Source organism: Oncorhynchus clarkii, chromosome 17 (assembly GCF_045791955.1).
Source record: "Oncorhynchus clarkii lewisi isolate Uvic-CL-2024 chromosome 17, UVic_Ocla_1.0, whole genome shotgun sequence".
Taxonomy (NCBI): domain Eukaryota; kingdom Metazoa; phylum Chordata; class Actinopteri; order Salmoniformes; family Salmonidae; genus Oncorhynchus; species Oncorhynchus clarkii.
In genome coordinates this window covers 30,859,973-30,872,528 of record NC_092163.1, presented here as the reverse complement: position 1 = coordinate 30,872,528, position 12,556 = coordinate 30,859,973, and the positions used below count along the sequence as shown (strand labels likewise).

General features: G+C 39.6%; 1 protein-coding gene across 1 annotated transcript in view; it reads right to left on the bottom strand.

The window, feature by feature from the left end:
* The window catches only part of LOC139370689 (protein tyrosine phosphatase receptor type T), a 435,744-nt gene that overhangs the window by 84,628 nt on the left and 338,560 nt on the right, over window positions 1-12,556 (bottom strand). The window contains exons 13-15 of the mRNA XM_071110314.1: window positions 8,709-8,745; window positions 6,845-6,901; window positions 2,345-2,480 (exon numbers count right to left, since the gene is read on the bottom strand). Of these exons, the coding sequence (XP_070966415.1) occupies window positions 2,345-2,480; window positions 6,845-6,901; window positions 8,709-8,745 (230 nt within the window). The remainder of the gene's footprint in view (window positions 1-2,344; window positions 2,481-6,844; window positions 6,902-8,708; window positions 8,746-12,556) is intronic.

Genomic DNA, 12,556 nt, shown 5'->3' with positions numbered 1-12,556 from the left:
TTAAAAAAGTTTGAAATATCCAATAAATGTGGTTCCACTTCATGATTGTGTCCCACTTGTTGTTGATTCTTCACAAAAAAATACAGTTTTATATCTTTATGTTTGAAGCCTGAAATGTGGCAAAAGGTCGCAAAGTTCAAGGGGGCCGAATACTTTCGCAAGGCACTGTATCTGCCTTCCGCATCTACAGTGGGAGGTGACCGAGCTACAGCGGTGTTTGCCAGACCATGAAACATCCCGGAAATCTGTATTTTCACAAAAACGTATGTAGTGTCCGAACGACCACTCTATGGAATGACCACTGTATGGAAAGGGGAGACTCTGTTTTGCTCTACGACCTCCAGAAGTGTCAGGGGACTCGTCTGAAGGTAACCCATACAAACGAATGGAAGTATAAAGGTAGTTTTGTGCCAACAAAAATAAGGGGTTAAATATTTGTCCAAAAAATTATATATATTTCCTTAGCTTTCTTAAATCACCTAGATATAGGACAGACACTTCAAAACCTTATTCCTTATGATAGATTTTTTTAATGTCTTTTTTGCCATTTCTGAATGTGTTATTCAATGCGTTTTTATGGGCTATAGTAGAAAAGGTCAACATTTTTATACCTAAAGAGGTCCTAAAATTCAAAATCAAATAGCTAAATGATCCATGGTATGACCATCTTAAAACAATTCCATATGCTAGCTTAGTAACCCCCCGCTCAACACTACTGTGGATTTCTACAACTCCCATCTTGTTATAGAAACAACCGTTTTCTTAGTCTGATCACAATTTAAATAGACTCCCCCACGACCTTAATAATCCTCTTCTCAGTGCAGGTACAAAATGCTACCGTTTTTGGAACTTTCACCATTCATTTAAGGATTTTTATCTTGGACTTGCACATTTGACAGTGCTGTAAGAGCCCTAAAGGTTCAAGCTACCGTGCAGGAAAACAGTCACCATTAAGTCTTTGCCTGTCCATTCAATTCATTCGTATGTTAGTACAAAAAGCTCTAAAACACGCAACACTGCTTTGAACGATTAAATGGACAGTGTATACTCGCTTCCAGCATGTTATCTATGACGCAAGAATTAAATATAGATGATCCAGCAAAGCCAGGCATGTTAGGATATTGTAGACTAAGCACTTCTCCCTCTCCTCGATCTACACTGAGTATACCAAATATTAGGAACACATTCCTAATATTGAGTTGAAAACTTTCCACAGAGATGCTGGCCCATGTTGACTTCCATGCTTCCCACAGTTGTGTCAAGCTATCATAGTTGGTATATATACTAGTTAACCCATGGCCCCATAACACCCACGGTTTCATCTACATATTGATTTGCAATTCATATATGCCCTGCTTAGGAGGCCATCTTTGTTGTTGACATATCCACTTATTTCTGCAGAGGTTGTCTGATTTGAAATAATTGTAAAGCCTCATTGCTCATGGGTGCAACTGTATGTTGAGTCTAGGATTTCTTATTGATTTGTGTACGTACAGATTTCTGTGACTTATTCGCCATAGGATTGTATAATAAAACCATGACAACCAGAGCAGCTTTTTTTCTGGAATATGTCATTAATAGGATTTTAAGTGAACAACATTGTAACAAGAGAAGGTTAACAATATTATATACTTTTTTAAACAGTTTACGTAAAACATCTGAGCGTGTTGTAATTGTGCTCCCTCAACTTAATGGTAACACTTTATAATAATTTTCATGAAGAAGCCATTCAAAATGCAATGTTTATAAATGATTAAAGAAATTATCAAATAGTACTTATCAATAGTTTATTCATTCATGAAAGTTATTATAAATTGCTGCCCTGTTTATTTCCAAGAATATTTGTGATTGTGACATACAAGTCATTTTGTCTCAGTAGCATAGCCTACTCCTACAATGACAAATGGTTGGTCATGATGTACGGTATTAAGACACTTCAAAGTTGAGGTAACTATGTGTGGAGTGGTAAGGTGAACCAATTTTTTTTATTGTTATAAAAATAAATAAAAAACTGTGGGTCCTAGCATAGAAAAATGGCATGGGGATGTGATTAGGGTGATTTAGGAAAACAAGAGACAGGACGGAAACATAGATGTGATGGAAGTCAGCCAGGGTGCATGTGAACAAGACACAGAAAGCTGTGTATGTCTGTAAAGTCCCCCTAAAAACATACCTCCTTATGAGTTAGTCCCAATGGTATTTTCTGCTCAACTGAGCAGTAATATTGTGCATGGGACATTTGGGTCACACTATGGTGTTACGACTGTAGTAATATAGTCCGACATATTTACGCTTACACTTGCTGCATCGGGGACACACTACGGGTTTCTCTACTGCTCTTTACCTGCGTTTGAAGGTGAGAACCACTCCCAGTAGAATGATGATGAACATGAGAATGCCCGCGATGACACCGGCCATCTTGACAGTGCTGTCCACCTGCTTTTCGGGCTCCACAGCGTCTGAGTCCTGGGTGGACGCGCCTATAAACAGGCACAGACACATCACAGAGAGGAGGAGGGAGTTTACCCTGGAGCAACCATCCTCCACACACACACACACACACACACACACACACACACACACACACACACACTATCACAAAGTCATGCAAAGAAATGTCAGGATCATTATTAGTGATGAAAGGGAGACATTATTTGAGTGAAAAGGTAAAGGTGATTAGATATAGTGTTGTTGTTAAGGGTATTGGCAGACATGTTGGCTATATCCTGCCTGCTAAACTCCAAATGATAACAAGACAAAGTTCAATAAAGATTCAGTAAACTTGTGTAAAGGTGCTTCTCACACAGGACAGATGAATGGTGAAAATCAACATGCAAATAACCGACTGGAAATACACAAGTAAAAATAAGGTCAGTTTCTCTTGCATCAAAGGACTTGTGGTTGAGTTACATATGAGTTGTTCATTTCAACAGGCTTTGCATCTAACACAGCAGTTGCACCACAATGACACACTGAAGACATGCAGTGCACTAATGTTGAACAAAACATTGATTTAGGAAGGACATGCAGGAAAATGTTAGCATGGGTTGTGACTGAAGTAGCTTGGACATACAGTGCACCACAGAGAGGGAGAGAATGTATAGGTTGAGTGAGTTAATAGTACTGCTAGTGACTCCAGCGCCTTACACAACTTACAAAAGTACTCTTACCTTATCAACTACAACTGAAAATCCTTGCTTTGAACAATACAAAAGACTGGGAATTGCACCCTAGTGTTGCTGTCTGTTTGGAAACATTAGAGTAAAACAATGTGCTGCTTCTATGTTCAACCTCTTATAGATGCTATATTTTCACTCGAGGTATTATTTTCAGGAGGTGCATTGAGGTGTTATAGAAACACATTCATTTATATTTTATTACCAACCAAACACCATCAATGAATGTTTGTAGACCTAATTAGTATATGTAGCTTATTCATCTTGACTATGTTGAAGATCAATACAAGTATGGCTCTTATTGGTGAAGGGTGCTCAGAAAAAAAGCCTTAAATAGAAAATATATATATATTTTTTAAACATAGCAACAAAGCCATTTACAATTTGATGAATGCAAACTTCCAATGACATAACGAAAAGTGACTGTTTCAAATCCAATGAAAGAACTCTTGCCGGATCTCCTGAGCTATTCCACTGTACTGCAGAACAGCGTTGGATAGATGTACACATGCCAAAATGAATGAGCAAACTTGATAAACAATTAAGGCATGTTCAAACAAACTGGGTGTCTTATTTCTAGCCTCTCTTTTACAAATGCCTTTGTTCAAAATATCCTTTGAACCAACAGATTAAGAATATAACCTTGGCATGTTTTCGACTTCAATTTATGGAACCCTTAACACCATGTTGACACAGTTATCAATCTTACTTTGAATTTAAATTACATAGACCTCACCTAAAAATGTGGAATGGGTAAACTGCCCCATTCAGTTTACTGTATAGAATAAAGACCCTATTTGTGTGTAGCCGTAGAGCTTGGGGAAAGGGGGATACCTAGTCAGTTGTACAACAATACATTCAACTTAAATGTGTCTTCCGTATTTAACCCAACCCAATCACTATCTACACTGAAGTTATATTGATACCCATCTTGTCATTTATGGGGATATCTGTCGTTTTAAGGAATGTCGCAAATCTGTGTTTTTAATTCCTGCTTCAACAGTGAAGATCAAAACTTCAGGTGCAGAGTTCCCGCAAGACTTGAGTCATTTGACACCTAATCAGAACCCTTGATCCATCATCATAAAAATCATAATCTTCCCCTGATTAAATTCTCACTGTGCTTTCCTGCACACCCACAAACGTGGTTGTTCGCTTAAAAAAATATGTAAAGCCTTTTACTTTGGGCTGGGGTAAAAGTTAACTATAAAAAAGGAATTATGACTAAAACCCATGATATTAAAACTTAATCTCATTCATATATGGATGGATTGATTCCACAGACTGGGATGAGTGACACTGGTGGCAGCAGTGGGATTTGGCAGGAAACAGCGCTGCATGGGAGCTATTGTCTGGCAGACGGGGCAGCCCTGTGAGATTAGAGCAGCAAAGCTAAGTGTCTCTAATGGGATTACAATCTGAGCACTGCAGCGCTGGGTCAGATGGGCTCAGATTAATGTGATTTATCGGCACTGTAAACAATGTACAATGCTAATGGTACCAAGACTAGGCCTCAGAACAAAATGTCAACACTAATGTTTGTTTAGGTCAGCAGTGCACGCAGTACTTAAAGGCTTTAAAATACATTATTTGGGTTCTTTTTTTGTTTGGATAAAAAGGAAATACCATACATTTATCTGCTTTATTTGCAATATATACCATAACGTATGGTCAATGTTCTATCCTGAACTGAGTGCTTGCCCTCAACAAAGAGAGTGTCACTATTATGAAACAGGCTTCTTTGAACATAAAAAGTTTGGGTGGTCCAGAAACATGACATCTACATCATTCTTTCACTAAGCAAAGCCCATTGGTACAGCGCTATAGACCTGGTCATATAGTGGAAAATAGACCAGATTCTATCATATTGTCGCAAATACTCTAACAACTGTCAGACCAAAATCATACCCAATACAACAAGATCCCCAAGGTTGCTAGGTTTTGTACTGCTAAGGGCACTTCCGTATGATATTTTGGCTCACAAATATCATCCAATTGTAGCTAAAACTCAACATAAAGGGTAATTGTGCTAAAAAGGCAAATACAAAATAAATGCCCTTCAACAATCAATTCAACTGATTCTGTACTATTGCATTACTCATAAAATGGTCTATTCATTTGCCATGATGTCTTTATAGTCATCGTGTTCACCTAACCCTGCTATTCTTCTCCCCAGACACCAGAAAGTGATTTCCTGCAACTGTTTTCCGATTTGAGTCAGGGCCATTGAACGGTTTGTTGCTGCACATCGAGGTAGATGGAAATTCATCAAAGTGTTATAAGGGCAACATTTGCATAAGACAACACCAAAGTCTACCAGGTCGGGCTGTCTACATACACAATACATTGCCAGATTTCCCTCCAAGATCTCCATATATCCAGGCAAAGCTACGATGCTAAGGAAAGCAACACCAAACACAGTGCCACAGAGCAACACAAATATAAAATGGGCACCACCTCTAACTGAGACATTTCCTCTGATTCAAGAGCAAGCGAGCTGTACTCTGTGTTAAGGTTTTTTTTTGTGTGGGGGGGGGGGGGGGGGGGGGGGGGGTATTGTACCTTTTGAAGTGCACACAGCAAGCAACTTATCATAATTGCATGACACTAGCAGCAAACACTCTATATACAATCTGTATGGTAAGTTTGTAAATCTGTATGGTAAGTTTGTAAATCTGTATGGTACATCTAAATGGTAATCGACAGTCACAGACAGTGTATGGATGCACAAGGTTAGAACTTGATTCCTTGTGGACTATAGCATAGATGTGTATAACATGGAGTGTATGAACATTACAACAGTACATTGATCTCTATCTAGCCAGACAGGAGAGTAGCCACCTCTCTAACTGGTATGACGTTCCATTCAGAGGTTAGCGCGACAGACAGTGAGTGTGGAGCATAGGCAGGGTGCAGGACAGTTGTATAGGGGATGTTTGGGTGAGTAAATGCAGACTCAACTTGGAAAGGAAGGGAGTGGGTTGACATCGTGTGTCTCGTTTTTGTATATTTTGCTCAGAGACATATTACAGCTCATCTTGACTCATCCCTATTGTAAAGCAAGGACTATACTGGCTTGCGTTCTTTGCAGTAATTCAGACCTAAAGAAGTTAGATTTGAAGATAAAGTTCACATTTTGCACTCTGTGGCATAATAACAATAACTTAGTTGACGGTCTTGCTTTGCAGTTAACAATTGTTGAATAGGGCGCGTGGATGATAAACGAGTATCATAATGTTCTTGCCACTTAAGAAAAGACAAATAACAATCAATCATAGAGAGATCATGGTGGATGAAAATATCAAAATGTTTGTCAGATCTGTGTTTAAGCCACTTTCTACCAAATTGGGATTACAGATGCACATTCAATACAGTTTAAAAAGCTTAAGTCCATGAGCAAAACTACAAGACAACTATCAAACAAATCTCAGGGATTGTCAAAATAGTAACAAACAATGAAAATAATAAGAGGGACGATAACCATACATATTTGGGGCACCAAGGTACAGTAGTCTCAATGGAATCAATGACAGCCAGCTACACTTTTGTGGACCAGACATGCAAACAAATGCATTAAGATGAGGAAAGAGAGAAAATAAAAGAATACAAACAAAGTAATGTATATAAAAGAACAGAATAAAGAAATCTGGCTATGGAGCAATAATCACCTTCACTGGGGATGACAAGTATGTACGGCGTGGTATTTTGTCCCCTACCTATTACCACTAAGAACAAGGTTTAAAGTTCCCGGTTAGCATGCATGAAAGAAGAAAGAAACAAAGAAAAATTGTCTAAAAAAAAGACGCCTTCATTGTTTCAATTGAACATTAATCACAGTAAGTAGGTAAAAATTCAAGTGATATTGCTATAACATTTTGAAGAAAACTATGGGCAGTATGATTATATAGATGGCTGAATATATGAATTTCAACAAGAGTCGGATAGCTTCCATTAACGGAAAATGGAAAAGTAGTAGAAGTGTTCCTAATAGCATCTTCGGATCCATAAATCTATTTCAGAGGAATGTTTTCGAGGTTTGATTCTCAGTGCACGTGAATGGGACATTGGAATGAAAGCATTGATATTAACCTTTGATTCTGACTGGAAGAAGAAAAATAGGAGATGGAGTAAAAAAAAAAAATGTTTTTAAATGTTTGAACTTTGTGGGAGTTTTGATCCAAAATTAGATCTCTAAACTTTTACGATATCCATATTAGGACAGCTTCAATCTCAGCAACATTGCCATGGTTTATCAAATAGGAAACTCAAATTCCATGTTAACAATTATGACCCCCAAATTTCCATACAGATTCTATACAGTATTTAACTATCAAATACAATCATATTGAAATAGTCAAGCTGTGTATTCGTACTAGAAGAGATGAAGGGCCACAAAGTTTAAAGCACGTATTTTCCAAAGCAGACATGCAATCAGTGTGTCTACAAGTGTAGACTCCAAACACGGTAAAGAGATCAATTCAGAACAGGAGCATGGTGAGAGAGAAGAACGGAAAAAATAGAGCCCACTGATGAGAAATATTTGACTTAAGACAAAAAAATTACGTGATAATCAATAACTACATCAAAAGAATATTGTCTGTGCAAAAATGTATGTACAGTATGTCTAAAAAGATAAACAGCAACTTAAATTAGGGAATGGGAAGAAAAGAAAACAGAATAATGAAATGGTATTCTCTGTGGGTGAACTGTTTTTTTCACCATCAATTACATTAATGGAGGTTGTCCTTCGATACTACTGATCCTTAATGTGTTCTTTTTATAAAGATGGTTTAGAGAAAATAAACAGAATGGAGAGAAAATTAAAAGCTGAACAGAATCTTGGAGTGTATAGATCGAAAAAAAACATGCAGGTTCAACACTGACAAGAGTTTGGGGCTTATGGTCACTTATACCTTTAAAATAGGGACAGTCTACTTCTATGCAGGTGTAGCGCTCCAAATACATACAAGTAACATTCATTGGGCCCAGTTGACTTGTTAAATATGCATCTCTTTGATTTCATTGCATTTAACAGTTTTACAAAATATGACTATGAGTATTTTTTTAAAGGTCCAATGCAGCCATTTTCAGCTCAATATTAAATCATTTCTGGGTAAAAAATTAAGTACCTCACTGTGATTGTTTTAAATTAAAATGGTCAAAAAGAAACAAAAGTAGGTTCTTAGTAAAGAGCAATTTCTCAAGCAAGAATTTTGCTCGGACTGTCTGGGAGTGGTGGGGAAACTGTAACTGGCAGAAAGGTTTGGAACTATCCTTCTTATTGGTCTATAAAACAATTTGCTGCCCGGTGATGTCACCATTCAGACCAAAACTCCATCCCACCACAAGCTGGAATTTCAGGAAGTCTTTTTAAACAGCTCTTATACTAAAAGAGCATTATCATAATTTTCACAGTATTATTCCAACCTCGTGTATAAAACACAATAAATGTTTATTTCTACTGCACTGGGCCTTTAATCCATGAAGTAATGTATTTCCTATGCATGGGACATATTAAAAATGTTCTCATACCTTTAGTAGCCAGTCTCACACAGTTGATTTTGGTTTCCTGAAAAGACAGAGAGAGTTATTCAATTATATTGTCCCAACACAGTGATTTCCATCACTCTCCTCGTGTTCTAGTGTAGGAGTAGGCAACCCTGGTCCTGGAGTGCCGCAGGCACTTCATGTTTTTAATTTAAACGACCTGACCAGTTGTGTTGAATTTAGGCAAATCACTGATCTGATCAATTAGCTCAGTTGGTCAGGTGTGGTGCCTAGTTGGAACAAAATCCTACAGTACCTGCGGCATTCCAGGAACAGGGTTGCCTAACCCTGTTCTAGTGGATTTGGGATTGAAATAACAAGACAGCACAAGAGAAGAATGGGAATGGGTTCAGAAATCCAGACATTTCAGTCATAGTACTTCATACACTTCAAAAAACGATTGACCCCAAAAGCAGTGAGGGCATTTGCTCTCCAAATGGCATCTACTAGGTGGTTCTCAATCTTTTTTGGTTACTGTACCCTAAATCACATTTTGCTCTGTTGGGAGTACCCCCTAAGTACCCCCTCATGTGCTGTTTTCCAGTAGTCCTATATTCTTATGAGTCTTCCCAAGTACCCCCTGTGGATAGCACTATCAATAATAGAGGTTAATAAGCAGAAGCTATGTAGTAAGTATTTAAGGCCATTTCCCCCTCTTCTCAGCAGCAGCACTTAAGCAGCACTTAAGCACTGACTATGTCAGCCAACCTCAAAACGTGGGTCTTTGCTTGGGTCTTTGCTTGTAGCTGGGTTACCTTGTTGTTTTGTTTCGCTGTTGTTTCCTATTACTTTCCAGTCGTTACCCAGTTATTTAAGAACTGTACTTAAGCAATTGTTATGTAACTTACTGGTCATGTCTTTGTAGTTTCACCATAGTTTAAGTGTACCTATGGAGCCTTGACACTATATTATAAATAATATTTTCCCGTTACCATGACAACTACTATTACTTTCTTAATAGTTTCATCCAGTTGCTTTGTACCTTACTGTTACTTTCTTTAAAACTTTACTTGTATCTAAATCAGACTTAATTCCATGCAACATCTCCCATATAGATGAACACAACCACAAGTAATTAAGCTACTATTTATTGTTAGTGTAGCCGGTCTGGGCCTATGTGTGAATGCGCAGGCTACTGCGCTCTGGGTTAGCTTCTGCATTGTGTTGTGGTGCATGTAGATTGACTGGACACAGGACACACTGCTGCCGGTTCTTCTGCTAGCTAGCTCTGGTCCGCACTATTTCTGGTCCAGGGCGTAGCTAGTAGCTAGCTAGCGCTGGTCCAGGGCTCTGGTCCGAACTAATTAGCTCTGACCCAGGGCGTTCTCTAGAGATAAATCAGATCAAGCCCAAACTGTGCGATGTAGTAGAGACCGTAATCCATTGCTCATACTTGTCCGATCTGTGTGGGCATAGATCTGTATATAATGACAAGATGCTCATGTCTCCGCCCTAACAATGGGAGTTGTTGTCCCAACGGCTGGAAGGAAGGCTTAGGTCCAAAATAAATAAAAATCTAACTTTATTTGTCACATGCGCTAAATACAACAAGTGTAGACCTGAAATGCTTACTTACAAGCCCTAACCAAAAGTGCAGTTCAAGAAGAGTTAAGAAAATATTTACCAAATAAATAAAAGTAAAAAAATATATAAATAGTAACACAATAAAATAACAATAATGAGGTTAATGGCTTGGGGGTAGAAGCTGTTTAGGAGCTTTTTGGTCCTAGAATTGGCGCTCCAGTACCGCATGCCGTGCGGTAGCAGAGAGTCTCTGACATTTTTTGGGGCTTTCCTCTGACACCACCTACTATATAGGTATGTTATGGCAGGAAGCCTGGCCCCAGTGATGCACTGGGCCATACGTACTTCCCTCTGTAGTGCCTTACGGTCAGATGCTAAGCAGTTGCCATACCGGGCAGTGATGCAACCCGTCAGGATGCTCTCGATGGTGCAGCTGCAAAAAAAATTGAGGATCTGGGGACCCATGCCAAATCTTTTCAGTCTCCTGAGGGGGAAGAGTTTGTTGTGTTGTGCCCTCTTCACAACTGTTTTGGTGTGTTTGTACCATGATAGATAGTTTGTTGGTGAGCACTCAACCTGCTCCACCTCAGCCCCGTCGATGAGAAGCATGCTTGATCCTCTTTTTTCTGTAGTCCACAATCTTCTCCTTTGTCTTGATCACGTTGAGGGAGAGGTTGTTGTCCTTGCACCACACGTTCAGGTCTCTGATCTTCTCCCTATAGGCTGTCTCATTGTTGATCAGGCCTACCACTGTTGTGTCATCAGCAAACTTAATGATGGTGTTGGAGTCATGCCTGGTCGTGCAGTCATGAGTGAACAGGGAGTACAGGAGGTGACTGAGCACGCCCCGTGTTGAGGATCAGCGTGGCGGATGTGTTGTTACCGACCTTTACCACCTGGGGGGCAACCTGTCATGAAGTCCAGGATCCAGTTGCAGAGGGAGGTGTTTAGTCCCAGGGTCCTTAGCTTAGTGATGAGCTTTGAGGGCACTATGGTGTTGAAAGCTGAGCTGTAGTCAATTAATAGCATTCTCACTTAGGTGTTCCTTTTGTCCAGTGGGCCGTGTGGAGTGCAATAAAGATTGCATCATCTATGGATCTGTTGGGGTGGTATGCAAATTGGAGTGGGTCTAAGGTTCCTGGGATAATGGTGTTGATGTGAGCCATGACCAGCCTTATGAAGCACTTCATGGCTAGTGAAAGATGTCTTATAATAGTGTAATAATGACATTTTTCTTTGACAGACCCTTTATGAGTGCCCCTTTAACGTGTCTCTTTCTTGAGATAAAAGCATCTGCTTAGGTCCGAAAAGATCCACACTCCACACAAAAGCACAGGCATATACATTGAGTGTAGAAAACATTAACAGGTTGCTATAAATCACATTAAACCGTTATATAAGAGATTCTCCTAAATTTGAATTGTCCAATCATTTATACACTGAGTGTACGAAACATTAAGGACACCTGCTCTTTTCATGACCAGGTAAATCCAGGTGAAAGCTATGATCCCTAATTGATGCCACTTGTTCAATCCACTTCAATCAGTGTAGATGAATGGGAGGAGACAGGTTAAAAAATGATTTTTAAGCCTTGAGACAATTTAGACATGGATTGTATATGTGTGCCATTCAGAGGGGGAATGAGCAAGAAAAACATATTTAAGTGCCTTTAAACGGGGTATGTAGTAGGTGACAGGCGCACCAGTTTGTGTCAAAAACTGCAATGGTGCTGGGTTTTTCACGCTCAACAATTTCCCATGTGTATCAAGAATGGTCCACTATCCAAAGGACATCCAGCCATCTTGACACAACTGTGGGGAGCATTGGAGTCAACATCCCTGTGGAACGCTTTCAACACCTTGTAGAGTCCATGCCCGACGAACTGAGGCTGTTCTGTGGGCAAAGGGGGGAAGGGGTTCTTAACATTTTGTACACTCAGTGATACCATAACCCAGACACTGAACTTTGGGGGAGAATTGAACTTTGGAATGAATTGCTTATGCCTATCCACCGCAATGCCATTTCACTTCTGATAGTCACATCAATTCAGCATCAGGGCACACTCAGCAGCCCTATGATTCCTGTATTTTTCTCTTTCCTTCCTCTTTCCCTTCGTCTCTGTTTCTCCTTCCTCCCCCTCTATCGCTCTCTCGCTCTCATCTCTCACTGGTGTGTAAACCTCCCACAGTCTGCCTTCACAAACCCAGCCTTGCGTGGAGCCCAGGGGAGAACAACCCATCGCCTGCCCCTTCGGCCTCAAATCATCCATCCACAGGCACCCCACCCTATTCCAGCTCTGTGCACGCGCA